Below are 19,588 nucleotides of genomic sequence, written 5' to 3' on the forward strand. Positions count from 1 at the left end.
GGCGCGGAGGAGGGTGCCGGAGGCTGCCCGGGGGACGGTTCTGCTCCCGTCGGGCGTCGGAGGCCGGACACGGAGGGCGGCCGCGACAGGCCCCCGCTTGCGGGCCGGGCTGGGGCTGGACGGTACGCACGCGGGCCTGGAAGGAGCGCGCGCGAGGGAGCCCGGCTGGGAGAATGGGCCACGGGAGGCGCGGGGCAGCCGAGGAGGGAAGGAGACGAGAAGAAGGAGCGCTCGGGGAGCGCAGAAGGTGGAGGAAGCGGCTGGGGCAAATTGGGGGCTGGACCAGGCAGCGCACAGTCTTTAACCTGGGCAGGGGAGGCGGGGGAAGGAGACAGGAAAGGGGAGGTGTGTGGGGTAGCGGTGGGTGGGGGGAGTTGGAAGCAAATGACATCACTGCGGGTCAGAGAAAAAGGGGCGAGCAGCCTGCGCCAGAAGAGTAGGGCGTTTGGCATTAGGAGCTGGAGCCCAGCCTGCCCCAGCAGGGACCCCGACGCGCGCAGAGACCATGCAGAGGTCGCCTCTGGAAAAGGCCAGCGTCCTCTCCAAACTTTTTTTCAGGTGAGGGGGGGTGTCCTGCAGAATTTCGGAAGGACACGTGCCCACGAAAGCAGAGGGCGTGTGTATGGGCTGGGTTTTGGGGAAAGAGGGATAGGTTTTTTGTTTTTGTTTGTTTGTTTGAAAGATGCGCTGTCATTCATTGTTTTGGAGGAGAACGTGGATTTTGTGAATAAAATAGAAAACGTTAAGGAGATTAAAGAATGAACTGAAGCCAGTTGTTTAGAAGCAGAGCTTTAGCTTAACTTTGAAGGCTGAACTACTTGCACCTGGAAGTCTACTCTCAAGCCCCCATGTGCTACTGTGCAACTGTTTTCTAAGGTTTTTCTAAGAAATGAATGAGTTAAAGACTTGTTGATAAGAAATACTTAAGTTTGGTCCCTTGTTTCCCCCACTTCATCATGCCTTGGAAACTTAGATGTCTTTTAGCATACATATTGCAAGCGCCATGTTTACTTATAGCAGGTGCGCAGAAAACATTCGTTGACTGAAATTTGAACTTTTTTTTTTTTTTAGGGGAGAAGGGTCAAGTGGGTGATACGAGCTTAAATCAGGTTTTTATTGTTATGATACTGAATAAGTCTAACAAGTGTTTGCCACAATTCCATTATTCTTTTAAGGATGAAGGCAAATCCTTTGAAGTATCTTTCTTAAAAAAGTCAAGTCTACAAGTTATACAGTTTTAAAGGAGGGGGGAGGGTGTTAGAATTATCATGAAAAAGTGAAGCCACGGGACTAGATACTGAAGTTATACCCAACTGACGTGTAATAAATTATACTCTTATCCTACTTGGCAAGTGATGAGCCATAAAAGCTTGCAAACTTCGTCTAGTGATATTTTTAAAAACAGAGTCTAAGTTCAGAGTCTTAGGCAAAGTGTAATTAGATGTAGCATTTTAAATTTGAAGTGTTCTTTGGATATCGTGTCTACTTTGTTCCTGTTATACTGTGTGAATGAATGAATAGGTACAGCTCTCGCGGAATATTACTTGACTCATACTTATCCAATGAATCAGCATACTTAGGTATCAGAAAAGCCAAATATAAATATGCCCATATGTGTGTGTGGGAAAGGAGCTTTCATATCTTTCTATGTTTTATTCTCTGCATGTGCAGTAAGCATGGAGCTCACGTGCTAAGGAAAGGCCATTGGCCATTGAAGTAAAGCACCTTCCTGTGGGCAGGAAAGAAGGACTTTACTCTTTAGAATTACCTTCTGTATTTATGTTTTCAGCACCCTTTGTTACTCCATCTATAAAAAGTAGGATTTATTTTCCTACTACTTACAAAATCAGAATGCTACTTGACATAAACTGTAGACTTTTTAGTAGAGCATATTGAGCAACGTAAGTGCCAATCAGTCTAAAAATGAAGTTTTCAGAAAAATAAATATCCTTTGGATGCTTCTAGGTACTAAGGAACTTTTAATTAGCACATTGTTGATTTAAATTAGATCACTTGATCTACAAAGTATTTTTTTTAATTGATCATCTTATAAATTTTAGTATAGTTTCAAAAAAAAAAAAGCTCTGGTTGATTTGTTTAAAAAATGTATTATAATGGCTACTAAGATTAAGAGCATACTCATTCCTGTTCTCCAAACTATTTCATAATAAATGGCTCTAAGAAGAGGTGTGTTATAAAAAGTTAAGTTCCTACTATTTATAGGAACTGACAATCACCTAGAATAGAAGTGATTTATAAACTTTCTTCTCAGTTTTAATTCTGAAAGAGTAAGAAATTTATTTTCTGCATTGGGGTAGCTAATAGTGTTTAGTGATCAAGGCGTTAGACTTTAGATTCAGATTGTTTAGATTCTGCTGTGTGACCTGAGGCAAGTCCTTTACCATCTTTGTGTTTGTGTGACTTGACCTTTAAAACTTGGAGACTAAATAGGACCTATGTTATAGGGGTTAATCAGTTGAGAAAATGCATGTAAAGAGCTTAGCCCAGTACATGTTTAGCTATTATCATATTTTTACATTCATTACGATATCAAGTACTTTGTTTATATAAGATCCTCAATGCTTTGTTGAATATAACTTTGTGACACTTTGTAAGAATGGGCCTGGATGAAAATTTAATTTAGGTAAAATCTCATCTAGCATGCCCTTATTAGATATACGTGGAAAAAATCATATTTTTATATCATAAGGTTGTTAAATGTTTTAGAATGTAACTTTCTGAATATGATCCTTTCATTTTCAGAGTCATCAAAGTAAGGTTATGATGGTCTGGGTTATAGATCATATTAAATTTCTCTTTCATTGTTTAGGTTTTATTATTGAAGAAGCTAATAAAGTTTGGGATAAATTTAAGTACTGTCTTAATTTTGCATGGGCTTTACACCCAGTGCAAAATGTGAAAGACATCTGATGTTTTAAGTATCTTGAATTTTAGTCATGGCATCCATACCAGGAGTCTAGATCTATGCTTGAGGAATTGTCAGAGCCCCACAGAATCCAAGTGTACAATGCCACAGATTCTTACGAAACTGAGTGGGGCTCCTGATAAACTCCACAGAGAAGTCTCAAATAAGACCAAAGAATAAATACAGTAATATTAGGATTGAAGGCCAAGAATTACATAAGTCTCAGGTTAATAATAAGATTATTTAAGATACTTTTGTAACAATTAAACACAAATTTATAAGAGGTTTTTAAACAAATAAACTATAATTTACTTTTTAGAATGGGTGTGGTGAATCAAAATAGCTACCAAGTGAAAACCAAGCTCTTGAATTCTAAACATTCTGCCATTGATCAAAATACTTTTGGATTCTTTTTATGAAATTACCGTTAAAAACAGCAATACAAGTTTCTTCTCATGGGTATATAGTAGCTTCATTACTTTTTAGCCATTATTTCTAGTCATAGCTTCCATTAGGTTAATAGTCCTATTACCCACACTGCTCACTTGAACATGCATGTCAATGACTTGACTATATCTCAAAATCAAGTCCACCCTGAAAGTATAAAGATTCTTCATCATAATTTGCTTTGTTAACAGCCAAGTGCTACTTACGTTTAGGTATCATTCAAAAATATGTATTGCAGGGGCGCCTGGGTGACTCAGTTGGTTAAGCGTCCGACTTCGGCTCAGGTCATGATCTCACGGTCCGTGGGTTCGAGCCCCGCGTCGGGCTCTGTGCTGACAGCTCAGAGCCTGGAGCCTGTTTCAGATTCTGTGTCTCCCTCTCTCTCTGCCCCTCCCCCACTCATGCTCTGTCTCCCTCTGTCTCAAAAATAAACATTAAAAAAATTTTTTTTAAATATGTATTGCAAGACTTAAAGACATTAAGTGCTTTGAGCAACAGAAGCATAATTACAATAAGTTTATAATGAAAGAACCATAAAGAAGACAGTTTTGAAGAGGGCCATACTTGTTTGATTACATAAATTTTAGCACATTGTAAAAAAAATCCATTACAGTGATTTTATATTTACATTTCATTACTTGTTTGTAAGGCAGATGGGAATCTAAAATTATGGCAGTCATAAATATTTTTGCATTTTGTTGGTGGGTATTCATAGAACTGCTACCAAGAGAGACCAGTTGGCCGCTCAAACAAAGGTCTAGTCCTATCCTGCTCAATACACATGCATTATCTCAGGTTTGCCTCTCAGACAAAGCTTAGACTATTTGAACCGAAAGAAGTGGATGCATGAAACAAAGGCCAATATGAGATGCCCAATTTCTATTGAGTTGTACATCTGCCATGAAGGCCTAAATGACATGAGCCCATTTAGTCAGTCCACAAATGTCATCCAGGGAGGACAACCCGGGGTTTCCATGTACTTTCTTGGCTTTGTCTCCTGTAGGAACTGAAGGAGAACACTGTTGGAACAGAGGCCCCTTTCCCTTGGACACTGTTGCCTGAACACTGACAAATGTTGACTCCCTACACTTAATCTTCCTTTGTATCTAAACACCTTTTGCTGATCATGTTTTATGATACAGTTCAGATTTTCCAACCTGGGATATGTGTCAATTTTGATTTGTTTAACTTTCAGAATTCTCAGTGTCTCTTTTGCATGATAGGACCAAAATTGTAATTATATGTATTTTAACATATAAAACATATATATATATACAATTCAAGTTTCTTTTAGTTAATTTTGCTAGTTTAAAAATTCCTCCTTGGTTTTGAAGTGTATTTCAATAGTTTTTGTATGCTGGTTCAAATTATTGGCACTCTAGGAGTATTCTTATACACATAACACATAGGAGATGGTGTAGCTTTAATGTTCAATTCTTTGTTAAAGAGAGAATTGGAATCTATTTTTCTTAACTCCTTCATCAATATTTTATGTTTGATGTGACAACCAAAATATCCCTCAGAGCCAACTAATACACTAGGGAAATCATGGTTTTTCAGTTTTACATTTATGTTTTGTGGGAGGAAGTAGGACTTAGTAAGATAATATTCAAGGTATAAATGTTCAAACTTGTTTAAAAGACCCGTAAATGAGCCCCATTCTAATATGTATTATTACTGCTAGTGTTGTCTCACAGGAACCTGTAATTTCAGTGTGATACAGCTATGATATAAGTATAGGATTGCAAAACCGTCAGGGAAGGGTGTTAACCATTTAGCATGCAGCTATATGTTGTTTGTCATATTTTTAAAAACACCTCTGACTCAGCAGCAATTTTGGCAATTTTGATTCCACTGATTCCTGACGCATCTGTGTAGAGCACTTCCCTGGAACAAAATCCCTGAGATGCAATGAGGTCAAGGGGGGAAAACAGATAATGATGGAGTCTGATCATGGACCTTGACTGAATGTTTAATTTGTAAAATACGTTGGGTGTCTTATTACAGAGCAAAACATTACTATTTCAGGTGTTTCTCATCAGCTCTGACGAATTTACCTGGTAGTTGTTTAAGAGGGAAATTAGCATTACAAAGTGCCTTTACTATTGAGCTTTGTGTGAGAAAGGAGCTCAGGCTTCTTTTAGCAAGAAACCTGTAAAAATTCAGTTAGATTGCTTGGTGTGGGGAATGAATGTATTTCTTCTAGAGCTCTGAAAGATTTGACTTTCACAGCTGTTTCCAAGTGGCAAGGCTTGTCAAGCTTGCTATTCTCTTTGCAGCTCTATTAGCTTATTACTGTCTTTTAACAGTAATAACTGTCTTTTAACAGTAATAAGTCTTTTAACAGTGACTATTTCAAATTGGAAAGTCCTGGATGTCAGGGCCTTCCATGAGTCGTTTAATATAGCATTCAGACCATTTTAAGACTCTTGCATGTAGTGGTTTAATAAATAGTTCTTTTTTAAAAAATTGTTAATGTTTATTAATTTTTGAGAGAGAGAGTGCATGCGCACGTGCTGGGGAGGGGCACAGAGAGAAAGGGAGACAGATCTGAAGCAGGCTCCAGGCTCTGAACTGTCAGCATGCGGGGCTCCAAGTCACAAACTGCAAGATCAAGACCGGAGCTGAAGTCAGACGCCCAACTGACTGAGCCACCCAGGCACGCCAATAGATAGTTCTTTGTGATGATAATGATTTCACAGCGATCAACCTTGGAGACTTACAGATACTATAGATTGAAGACATTCGGTAGTCTTGTAATGCACCATCATTCTCATAAAAAGGGGTCAATGAAAACAGGGCTGTGGATAGAGTTTTAACACTCCGAATAATTATTCTGTCAGATTTTTCTTGTGTCCCTTTATGGCCAGGACTTAGCCTTTCTGGGGGAACCCTGCTTGCTAGTTCTTTGCTTGTGAGATAAAGTAATGATTTAAAGATCTTATTGTTAGGATTCTCAGCCCTGAAACTGGGCTTTACTCTGATATGATCAGAGAAATCTCCCATAGTCTGCCTCAAGGAGTTGAATCAGTACTTCTTTGAAGGTCATGATTCAGGAGAGCTTGGAGAATGCCCTAATTCATTGATTCACCATCTGGTGTATTCTACGCAGGGCATTAATAAAGTTGAGATGGACAAGAAAGAAATTGGTGCTGCCTTTGTGGAATGAAATCTCTGAAACCCAGAGTCTCAAGGGTTTATAGAAACACTCTATGGGGCATCTAATCCAGTCTAAAGCTGGTTAAGGAAGTCACTTAGAGAAGTGATTCTTGAATTGACACCTAAACAAGATTATCCAGGGAGGGTGGGGATGGGTTAGGAAAAATGTAAACACAGAAGCAGCAGACTTTGTAGAGGACTGGCAGCAAGAGTGAGCAAGACACCTTCAAAGAATACAGAAACATTCCCTGTGACTGGAGCATAACATGTGTGACAGATTTGTGGGAGATGGGTCTTGAAACTCTAGCAAGGGCCTGGTTCAAAGGGGCTTGGTGAGCTTTGTTTGGGTTTTATCATATTGGAAGTGAAAAGCCATGGATTTCAAGCAGAGGAGTGACATGACTAGTAAAAAGTTGTTGCAGTTTTGCCAAGGAAATGGTGAGCTCTAGGGATAGAAACATGGATTTGAAAGACATTTGGTGCATGATGATGACGATTGTGGGTGAGATCGATTTGGAGAAGGCTTGGGGGTCGGGGTGGAGGCCAAGTGGACCCTAGGCTTCTCTTTAAGGTTAAAAAGGAAATGATGCATACAGCTCAAGACCAGGTAATAGTTATTTGAAAATATATTAAAAGTGTTTTCTAGCTTGAGGTAAGCAAGATTAAGATGTCTCAGGTGACAGAATGGTAAATACTGCCCTCACACTGTTCAGTAAAGTCCAGGGTGGTGTCCAGGGAAGGATTTGAAGTGGCTGCTTGTTTGGCTTTATTGTGCTATGGAGTCCCCTCGAGAGTGTGTCAGGAGTAATTAGCTGTGTTATGGAAACACACAAGTTAAGATCTACTTAGAAATTCTAGGAGTACCAGGTGGCTCACTCGGTTGAGCATTGGACTTTTGATTTCAGCTCAGGTCATGGTCCCAGGGTGGTAGGATGAAGCCCTGCATCAGGCTCTATGCTAATAGCACATGCTTAGGATTCTCTTTCTCCCTCTCTCTGCCCTTCCCGTGCTCATGTGTGTGTGTGTGTGTGTGTGTGTGTGTGTGTGTGTGTGTGTGTGTGTGTGAGAGAGAGAGCACGCTGTCTCTCAAATAAATAAACATTAAAAAAAAAGAAATTCTACTTAAAACTCTCCTACTACCCTGCCCCCTCCAAACCCACCAATGACGTCTGAAGTGCTCTCACCCCACTCCATTCAAATTTCACTCCTTTTGCAGTAGTTTTTACACATCTGATTTCTGTGATCCTAGACATTCAAGAAGGAGGTATGAAAATCTGCTGGGGCTTCAGATATTATCTGCAGTGATGAAATACGTAAGAGCACACCTACTATCATGAAATATTTTTGTGTGTGTGTTAATAAAAGATTCCCATTACTCTGGAAAAGATTAGGTATCATTGTTTCAGGTTAAAACTTTGAGTCTGTTAAAATACACAGAGCTCTCTTTCCTAATACTGCCTACTGAGCTTCCACTAAATTCACACCCACCCCCCCAAATGCCTAGTGATGTTCTTAACTTGAAGTTCTTAACTTAAGAGAGGGCCCCACAAAATTTAATCTGGTGCCAGTCAGATCAACATGTGAAAATTAAACCAAAAGGGCAGAATCCCAGAGGCCTGACAGCTGTGTTTAGAAGGAGTTCGAGGCCAGACTTTAGAGCCCAGTGTTGGTTGTGGGAACAAGAAAAGGAAGCCCCTGCTAGTGGGGGTTAGCAGTCCTACTTCTAGAGGCAGCATCCTGGAGAAACTTTATAGAAAGCTTATTTGCACATTTTGTTTATCTTAAACATCTTTGGGAATTCTGGAAAATAAAGCTACAATAACAAAGCTTTACTTTTTCAACCAAAGTTCATTGCTTTACATTAGATCAGGGTTTGGCAAACTTTTTCTGTAAAAGGCCAGATAGTAAGTTTTCAACGCTGTGGGCTGTGTGGTTCTGCCATTGTGTGGGAAAGTAACCAGAGACAATATGCAAACAAACGGGTATGGCTGTGTTTCTATAAAACTTTATTTATGGGCACTGAAATTTGAATTTCATATAGTTTTCACATCACAAAATATTCTTTTTAAAGTCAATTGCAATAAGCTTCAAAATATACAGCTTTAAAATTACTCAAAGATCTAGAAAATGTTTTCAAGGGTCATATGTGATTAACATTATTGTTATTCAGTAATTTAGTAATTTTAAAAAGTGAAACAAACATGCAAAATGGACTTTTCAGAAGAGGAAAATATTAGCTTAACAGCTGTTAGTTAATTTCTCAGAATTGTTTTGTCTTCTAGGAATCTATTGACCATTTCTTCTTTACTTCCTGTTTGCATATGCATCTTTTGATGTGTCCTTCAAGGCCGAGGCTCTTACCCATTTTTTTGGTACCAAGCACCTGTCTGACTCCCTGGCATAATAAATAGGCCCTTAAAATATACTTGTTGAATTGACTAAAACTTGACTAATTCAGTTTAAGGATATAGTGCTAAAATGTGATTTTTGATGGAAATATAAAAACTTGTAGATATGGAACTTAAACTTTGGTATTCTGAAGATAAAATGTCTAATTTTGAATAAAAATATTAGTTTTATCAAGTCCATGTGTTCTGAAGTATAATATAAAATAGGAAAATCTGTTTCTTTCTTATGTAGTTTACAGGACTTTATAGAAAGATTCCGGCTTAGTATAGTAACATTTTTCTTCAGAAGATCAACAATAACCAACTTTGCCATAGATAGACTTTTCCTTCAAAATATTTTTCTCTTCATATCTTATGTTAGTATTCAGGGTCCCTGATAATTAAATTTTAAACCGGGTTATTAAAATGATTATTTCCAAAGTTTCTTCCTAATTGTATGTGCTGCAATTTAGTCTTTTTTTAAAAAAAAGGCCTTTAATTCATTTAAGTCTTGGACCTCTGAATACATTTTTTTAATAAAATAATAAGTAGGCTGATGAAATATGTATTACCAAAAAGCACGTATACCTTTCAACTCAAAGATAGGGTCGGCTTCTAAAAACTCACATTAGCCTTATTTCTACCCCTTTCACTTAATATATAATAGGGCTACTCTCTTTTATTGATAAAAGTCAATGTATAGCTTGTATATATGCACTGTGAACAAAAGGGCATAAAGCAAATAAATCCCCCATAACGATTTGATTATGGAGTCCATTGGGACCAACATCATTAAAACAGACATTAGGTATTTACATAAATCTGTTAATTCAGAGCATTATATATATATATACACACACAAAAAGAGAGAGACAGACCAAGAAACAGACTCTTACCAGAGGCGAGGTTGTGGAGGGATGGGTTAAATAGGTGATGGGGACTAAGGAGTGTACTTGTCCTGATGAGCAATGACTAACTGATGTATGGAAGTGTTAGATCACTATATTGTACACTTGAAACTAATATTACATTGTATGCTAACTGGAATTTAAGTAAAAAATATATACATATGTACATGCACCTACACTGAGATCTAAAATTTTATTCACATATTAAAGAGTTTATAAAACTGATGAAATTAAAGATCAGAGGTAGCCATCACAATAGCATTAGAATACATTTCATGTAATGGAATTTTATTAGCTAGAAAGACAATCAACTATGAAGTGAACTCATTAATGTAAAAGTGGTAAATTTAAAATACATACGTGATTTTCAGTCACTCATTCATGCACAAATGCATGCATTTATTTGACATAAATATTGAGTGTCTAGAGTGTCCCAGGAATATAGTACTTTGAAAACTTAGAACACATATCAAAACTTATTATACATTCTAACTATTCTTCTTGTATTAGAATTTTCATGTTAATATTTTTATTGATAATTTTTTTCACTTTAGAGCACCAAGGCCATGATGCAATGAAGGGAACTTAAGCTTTTTATTGATTTATAAAATTGACTGAATAAGGATCATCTCACATAATAAAATAAAGTCAACAATATAATTTCTTGGCAAAAATTGTTTGATGTGTTCTTTAAAATTTTAAAAAATATTTCCTGTGAGATATAAAGATAAGATGATTACATTTAGAAATGTATATTGGATTTAATCCTTGAGCAGAGTCTTTGGATCCGTTGAGGTGTTAACTTGGCAATTTTTTGAACTCTGATTCAATTGTTTTTGCTGTTGCTAAGTGTAGCAACACAACTCATGTTTTTCCCAAGTCGCACTCTGTCACTCCAACCCCTATTACTGCAGAGTAGAGTCAAATTTTGGGATTAGTAGATATGTATAAATTATTATGAAAACACAATGAGCCACCAAATCTGCTTCTGAAAATTTGATCAAAGTTTAGTTATTCTGTTGAAAGGGAAATCTAACTAGAAACAGGATAAATAAATTGTTCAGCTAAATACATATGTTCTCAAAATGAGGAGGCTCTTCATCATTAACAGTATTTCTATAGCTTTCAGGAGGTACATCTCAAACTATGGTCTGCCATCTACCTGCTTTAAAAAAGATTGATATATTATTAAATTAATTATTAATTTAATTAATTTATTAAATTATATATATATATCACATCAAATATGCAGATTCCTAGATCCCACTCCATCCCTACTAAGTCAAAATCCGTGGGAGGGGGCAACCTCATTTTTTTTCAACATTCCAGGTGACTCTTTTTGCCTACTGAAGTCTGTAAACCATTATGTCAGTCTTAGGAAAATGGGTTTAAATGGCCCAACTCCTGCTTCTCAACCTTAGTAAAAGAAAAAAATAAAACAACAAAAACTAGAGTTGAGGACAAATGATAGATTCCACCACATAATCCTACGATGGGGGATTTGGAAGTGAATCCATCTTCTCCCGGTGCTATGAACCTTCTCTCTCCCAACATTCCTCTTTTTCAACCTTAGTGTCCAAGGAAGGGAATTTTGAAAGTTCACCATATTTTTCAGTAAATTAACAATAGAAACACATAGTTTAATGTGTCACAGAATTCAGAATTTCCTCTTCTATAATTCCTGAAATCCGTAGTTTTGTCTTCCAGTACCTCCTGACATTTACTGAGCACTTTCCATGTACCAGGGATTGCCTGTATTACCTCAGTGAGCTCTTCAATTCTAAACAGATTCTACTTGTAAGAAATGTGTGGTTTAGAAAGGTTGTAAAGAGTTTATGCAAGGTCACCTAGCTATTACTAAGCTAATTACTGTGAAGTCAAGATGTGTATTTATATTGGTCTAAATCCAGAACTCTACTCTTTTTTTTTTACATTTATTTTTGATGTTTGTTTGTTTTTTTGAGAGGGAGAGAGAAAGAGATGTGCGAATAGGGGAGGGGCAGAGAGAGAGGGAAACAGAAGATTCAAAGCCAGCTCTGCACTGAGAGCAGAGAGCCCAATGTGGGACTCAAATTCACAAACCGTGAGATCATGACCTGAGCCAAAGTCTGACGCTTAACCAGAGCCACCCAGATGCCCCCAGAATGCTACTCTTAACCAGTGCATCACTAGACTATCCAAAAGTCTAGAATGAAATTGGCGAATGCTATAATTTCACTTAATTTTTAAAATAGATTTTCTTAATTTTCTTGTCTCTGAAATTTATTATTTTTTGATACAAGCATTATAAAAATATTTAAATAATGCATTAGACTCTGTTCTTCTTGGAAGTGCCAGGAACATGCCTTTCCACTGATGCTTTGTTTAGATCCATGTGACAAGCTCCTTGGGGTAGTGGGGAATGAAAAAGAGGATGGGGAGGGGGAGGAAAGGGCATTGTCTTAGGTTAATGAGGCCTTTAAAATTCTAAATGTCCAGTTGAAGAGTGAAAGATGTGGTCAGCCAAAAGCATGCCAATAGCCAACCACTGTTACATGGGAATAGCTCAGTTGTACAAAACCAGACTGCGCTTCTTATCCTGATTTGTTCCATCCAGGTACTAGCCATCACCCTTCTTTTTTTTTTTTTTTCTTTTTTTTTTCTCATTTTCCAAATCCACCTTCCTGTCATTTTCCTTTTCATTAAAACTACTGCTCCAGGCCTTCTGTTGAGTTTTTACATCCACTCTTCCTATTATCGACTTTAGACCTCAGCTGTGTTCTGGGTTCAATGACTTCAGTGTTCCCCTCACCACCACCTACCCTGGGTGGGATCCTGCTGTGATCACCAATTCTTAGATGTTCATCATTTTTGTCATCTTTTTCTCTATGTTTACTCTTATTCTGTACCTTAGGACTGAAGGAATAGGCAGCATCATGTGTCAGATGGTTCTTTCAGTTGATGTTTTGATACTTTGTATATATACAAGTTTTGGGTTTTCCTAGTTGCAGTTTTTTTTAAAAAAAAACATGTTTTCGTTAGTGAATCCCAATTTCCAAATGAAATCTTCCTTGGAACTGCAATATATACAAATAAAAGTGATGATAGAAGACAAGTCTTCCATAAGTACAAAGATATAGTTAACTTCTTACACCCAGATAAGGGCTAAAATGATTACATAACATTTATGCAGTATTTTCTTGGTCCTCTATGTTTGCCTTTTTCACAGTGTCATGTTTCTGAAATTGAGATGCCTCTTATAACTGATGGCAAAGGAAGCTTGTCAGCCATCAGGCCCAGGAACGAATTGTAGTATGGAAACTCAGCAATATATTGAAGGTATATATTCCTGTGACCTCAATTGAATTACTTGCACTGGTTGCCCCTCACGGGGTTGACTGTTAACTTAAATTTAGTTTCTTGCTTGAAATTTCTTGAGAAAGATTACTCTGTGATCTAGTTTTGAAAGAAACCGTTAATATTTAGTGTGAAGTTTGTCAACCAGACTCTAATGAAAGTAGAAGTTGTCCAAGGTCAGCATATCACTGTTCTCTTTGGGCCTTCAGCTGATTGGACAAGACCCACCAGTGTTACAGAGGACAATCTGCCTTCCCCAAAGCTCATGATTTAAATATAAATCTCATCCAAAAACACACTCTAACACATAAGTACTTTCCATGTATTAAACAACAGCAAGTAATACCAGACATAGAATAGGTTATTAGTAAATGGTAAAGACTGTCATTAGTATGATTATTAGCATGATTATTATACTGATATTTTTTCATCTTCACCCCTAGGCTCTAAAAAGAATGCCTCTTCTCTAAACTTAACCCTCCTCTTCTGTGAAGTAGGCCCAGGATCTTCTCTGAATTATGGAGATCACCTTCCCCCAAGTGCACCTGTCCAGTTCCACATCTGCAGCCTGTGCTGTGCCATTGGCTTTTTTCTTCAACTTTTAACCTTATCTTAAATCCTCAGATATCACCTTTGTTCAGTGACCCTCTGTATGCATCATCCTAACATGGAGTTTTTCTGTTGCTGAGTGCCAGTGTATTAGTTTGCTTGGGTTGCTGTAACAAAGTACCAAAAACTGGGTGGCTTAAATAACAGACATTTCTTGTCTTACAGTTCTGAATCCTAGAAGTCTGAGATCCATGTGTCAGCAAGTTTGGTTTCTTCTGAGGCTGTGAGGGAGAATCTGTTCCATACTTCTCCCCCTGCTTCTGGTGATTTGCTGGCACTCTTTGACACTCTTTGACTTGGAGATGCTCACTTTGATCTGTGCCCTCATCTTCACATGGCATTCTCTCAGGATGCCTGTCTCTATGTCCAAACATCCTTTTTAAAATAAGGACACCAATCATATTGGGTTAGGGCTCACTCTAAATGAACTAATTTTAACATGATCAGCTCTGTAAAGATCCTATCACCAAATAAGATCGTATTCAGAGGTACTGGGAGTTAAGACTCAAACATCTTTTTTTTTGGGGGGGGGGAATACAATTCAATTCCTAATAGTAACAGTGTTCAGAAACAGAATGAACTATAGAAGCAATTTGAAACTGTAAAATATAGTACATATAAGGAGTTATACTAGTTTATGAACCTTTTAAAAAGCTATGTGTATCTCATCTATAGTGTGTGTAAAATGACATGGAGACAATGCGGAAGATGTCAAGTGACATGATATGGGAATCGTCAAGGAGGGTGAAATAAAAAGGACCATTTGCTCTTGAGTAGAACAAAGAATGACTTTCCATTTATAAAATTTTGGCACATCTCCAATAAATAGAATGAAGGTCAGACATTTGGAAGAATGTTTTGGTAATGAAGGGTGTTAAATATGAAAATATCTTATTGAGGAGAATTACATAATCTTGGCTAGAAACTTTAGTATTAGTGGCTTTAAGTTATGACTCAGAACTGTTGTTAAAGAATGGTTCTTGAGCAAACCCTAACATGTGAGTTATGTCATATGAGGGCACAGTCACCTTGACATTTGCATTACATTTACCATAGACTTGAAAAACGTTTTGACTCTGTTTTTGGCTTTTAATACATTTGAACAGGAGTATTGGCCGAGCAACATGTATTTGCAATAGTATCACATGGGCTAAAAATATACAAAGTTTGAGTAGTTAACACATTATTCAGTTTTTTGGGCCAGTCCTAAACATTGGAGAAGGCAATGGAGATACAAAGATTTATATTACACTTACATTGATCAAGAAGTTAATCTTATAAGTAAAACAAACTAGCAAACAAAGCATCATGTGGTAACATTAATTTAACAATTTTGAAAATAATTGAGTGACAATTATGTGCCATGCTGTACAATAGGAGCAGGAGGAGGGATACCTCAGTAAAATAAAGAATCTATAAAGGTGTTTGCCCTCATGGAGCTTAAGTCAAGTATGTTTGGAGATGTGAGAGATTGGCAGACAAGTAAATAGACAAGTTGTGGCTATGGCTCAGGTGGAAGAAACACAGGCGAGAATGGAGCACACAGGAGGGAAATTAAACCTAGGTTGCAGAGAGGCTCACATATACATAATTTATATGAAACTATTTCAGTGCATTTCAGGTTTCTTGGGAATAGAAGTCAGATTTTATTTCAAGGAATTTATTAATTTTTCTTCAGGGTGACCTGATACTTAGTTGGTATTGGTACAACCCCCCCTCCCCCACAAAAAAGAGCCCTGCTAAGTGATTAGACAGGGAGAATCCTTTTAAAAATTAAGAGCCCCCTAATTACCAATGGTTTCATCCAGTGGGAACTCCTGCTGAGTTCAAAAGGAAGAGAATCTGGCTCAATATTTCCTTTCAAGTTCATTTTCCTAAAGTGTGTATGGAAGCAAGAGAGTGTGACATTTTAAGATCACGGTAATTCGTAAGTGCCTTTATAAAAATGATTTTCACTAAACTACCATGATTTGTGTTTATGATTTCTGTTTTTAATGACCTGATTGTAAAGGTGACCATTTTGAACTCTTAAATTGCTTATTAGGATCAGTTAGTATTTCAGTCCTCTATTATTGTGTGTTTTACTCTTGGGGGGAAAAAAGCTACTTATAATGTTTATGGACCTTTACCCACATGTTGCTTATATGAAAAAAAAAAGATGTAAATAATAAGTGAAGGGGATTTAAAGTAAGGTTCTTACAGTAGAGTTTAATTTCCTTGGTCAACCTTGAACCACTGGTTATCTCCATGTCCTGCCTCTGTTATGCTCCCTTTTTCTGGGATTCACAGCAGGGAAAGATTCAGCCAGCCACCTTTCCTTCTCCCTTCACCTCTCGGGAGTTTTATTGTCAGAGTCCCTACCAGTAGCATCAAAGCTCCACAAAAATGAAAAATAGCATTAGCATTACTCCACGACCTTCGGAACAGGATCTGAAACTTAAATCTTGGGGCGCCTGGGTGGCTCAGTTGGTTAAGTGACTGACTTTGGCTCAGATCTTGAGATTTGTGGGTTTGAGCCCCGCATCAGGCTCTGTGCTGATAGCTCAGAGCCTGGAGTCTGCTTTGGATTCTGTGTCTCCCTCTCTCTCTGCCCCTCCTCTGCTTGCTCTCTGTCTCTCTCTCTCTCAAAAAAAAAATGTATCTATATATATGTATGAAACTTAAATCTTGAGTCATGCAATGTGACACCAAAAGGGAGAAGAAAATATTAAATTTACTCTCAATGCTATAATTTGCAATTTTCTTTCTAAGGGTGAAATAATAGCAACAGAAGATTAAAACAGGTTAAAATGCCACCAATAGCCAAATTCCACATACACTTTGAAGATGGGAAATCATCCAAAGCTGGGAAGTCTGAATCCAATGCCATGCTGCTCTTTGAATCATTCTGAGAAGTAATCATGAGTAACAATAGTATAGCAGTGTAACAGAGCAGACAACATAAGCAAGTTAAAGAGAAGGTTAAGATAAATGAGAAGCATTTTAAGATTTGACTGACCATTTATCTGGTTAATTGGTTTCAAGCAGCACCCTAGAGACCAACTTTATCATGACTGACTTTAAAAAAGCATCAACTTTGTCTTCCTGATGCAGCATGATTCAGTATCGCCCTGGGAGTATTAGTTCTTAATCTTTATCTTCGAACATTTTCAAGGTCACCTCCAACCTCCATTTTACCATTCCATCTATCAAGCAAAATAGATAAATAAACATCTTCAAATAAACCGTGTTGGTTGGAATCACACTGTATTTTTTTTTTTAATTTTGGGAAAAGTTGCTTCAAGGCAGTAAGTAACAAGCATGTGTCAGAGAGGATTTAGTGAGTAGTGATATTTTTTGTACACATCGTGAGAGATCATTAAGTGATTTGGGTGTTGGAGATCATGAGAGTTAGCTTGTGCTTTGCCTATGGCGGCTTGTACCAAACAGATTGCTGACTCCACAGCCCAAAGCTTCTCAGAGGGTTACTGCCCTCAGGAGAGGTGTGTCGTCTCCACGCCTGTGAGAAACACTTTAACAGAGAGAAATCAAATACCTTTGATTCCAGATGTTGAGTTGACTGTAGCGTGAAAACCAGGGCTTGGAAAGGATGTGGATATTTTATGGCTGAAGAATGGAGAAGCTCATTAGAGACTGTTTATTTTGGTTCCTAGTCATGGTGTCCTAACAAACTAGGTGAACAAAGAGCTTCAATGAAAGATTCAGGGTTCTAGAAAAAGGGAGGGAATACCAGATAAATGGGATGATTATAAAACAAATACCAGCAAAGTTAAATCAATATATCATCATGTGGGTGATATCCTTAATATACCATTCATGTGAAGTATGTTTTGTTCGTACCTTAGAAAGAAGAAGAGATAACTTGTTTTCCTTCTTTCCTTCTCAGCTCCCACTGGGCATGGAACCACTTTTCTGCTCTGTTCTCCAGAATGCGATTGTCTAAAATAACAGTAATAGTGGTGAGGTTCTGACAGTCATACAAGTTTCTCTCTGTAAGCTTTTACAAATGCCAGCCAGTGACCCAGTGGCATTTCTACCGTAAAATCTTAAGGCCAATACATTTCCCTGCTTCCTTATTTTCTTGGTTTCAAATACATTTCTTATTGCCAATGGAAATAAAACCCAGAAATGAGAGAGCATTGGTATGACTTGTCTTTCTCAGTAAAGAGCTCCTAAAAGTGAACTTATACAGGATACAGCAATTTTATAGGGCACTTAATCATCCCATCTTTCTAGCCACTAGTTCCAGCGATGATAAATTTTGTGGCTTTTTTTAGTGGCTTCATGTCCAGATAGAATAAAATTAAATGAAAACCCTAGAATACCACTCTGAGGCTGCTTTTCAAAAGCACATGGGCAGAGGCTATAAATCACAATGCTTTGTTTCTTCTCTGTCTTTCAAGATGGGTAGGAATTTTTGTAGCCTTGCTTGTCTCTCAATTGCTCAAGTCCCTGAAATCCAAGTCATGGGAGTGAATTAGTAGAACTGGTATAAGAGGTTTTTCATCAGTGGTGCCCATTCCTCAGTTTCTTTGCATTGCTATTGCCATGGTAGCTTTCTCACAACTTATTTTTCACAAAGCAATTTGCACAACTTATGATGCATGTGACCAATCCTTATATCCTCTCATGGTCACTTGCGGTAGCCATCCAGGCACACCCTTATTTGAAAGGTCTTAGAGTGTCAAAGTCACCATAATAAGGATTTGCATTTCATGCATTCTAGGGGTAAAAATAAAATGTAGTAAAACTTTTCAAAATCAACACTGACAAATTTCTGTATGCTGTTTTTCTTAATAACCAGCTTTATTGAGATCTAATTCACATACCAGTTTTCCTATTTAAAGTATTCAGTTCAATGATTTTGGAAGAGATGTGGAACTGTCACTATCAACTTTAAAATACTTTCATCATGGAGCACCCAGGTGGCTCAGTCACTTAAGTGTCTGACTCTTGATTTCAGCTCAGGTCATGATCTCACTGTTCATGAGTTCGAGCCCCACATTGGGCTCTGAGCTGACAGGGCAGAGCCTACTTGAGATTCTTTCTCTGCCCCTCCCCCACTCGTGCTGTCTCTTTCTCAAAATAAATAAACAAACAAAAAATAAATACTTGCTTCCCCCTAAAAAGAAAATCCACACCCATAAGCAGTCATTCTCTTCCCCCCACCCCACCCCGCTCCAGGCAGCTGCTAATCCACTTTCAGTGTCTATAGATTTACCTATTTCATACTTTCATATAAATGGAACAGTGTGTGATGTTATCAAAATTCATCCATATTGTAGTATGTGTCAGTACATCATCCCTTTTTATCTCTGAATTATATTCTAGTTGTAGGAATATACATTTATCCATTCGGCAGATGATATTTGGATTATTTCTACTTTTTTGCCTGTTATAAAAAAGGCTTCTATGAACATTTGTGTACAATTTTTTGCATAGGCACACATTTTCATTTCTCCTGGGCATATACCAGCAAGTAGAATTGCTAGATCATATGGTCACTTTATGTTTCATGGTCTGAGGACCTTTCAGACTGTTTTTTCAAAGTGCCCGCATCATTTACATCTCCACTGCCGGGTATGAAGGCTCTAATTTTTCCAATCCTTTTCAACACTTATTAATACCTGTCTTTTTTATTATTGCCTTCCTAGTGGGTGTGAGGCGGTATCTCATTGTGGTTTTGATTTACGTTTCCCCAATGGCGAATAAGGTTGGGAATTCTTTCATTTGCTTTTGGGTGTTTTTGTATCTTTTTTTGGAGAAATGTCTATTCAGATCCTATGCCTCTGACTAAATTGGGTTATCTTTTTATT

The 19,588-nt window shown here is 37.7% G+C and overlaps 1 protein-coding gene across 1 annotated transcript in view; it reads left to right on the top strand.

The window, feature by feature from the left end:
* The first annotated feature begins 357 nt into the window (after positions 1-357).
* CFTR (CF transmembrane conductance regulator) overlaps positions 358-19,588 on the top strand; it is a 181,352-nt gene continuing 162,121 nt past the window's right edge. The window contains exon 1 of the mRNA XM_019418034.2: positions 358-558. Coding sequence (XP_019273579.1) covers positions 506-558 — 53 coding nt within the window. The 5' untranslated portion in view covers positions 358-505. The remainder of the gene's footprint in view (positions 559-19,588) is intronic.

Source organism: Panthera pardus, unplaced genomic scaffold (assembly GCF_024362965.1).
Source record: "Panthera pardus isolate Hobbes unplaced genomic scaffold, ASM2436296v1 HiC_scaffold_8, whole genome shotgun sequence".
NCBI lineage: Eukaryota > Metazoa > Chordata > Mammalia > Carnivora > Felidae > Panthera > Panthera pardus.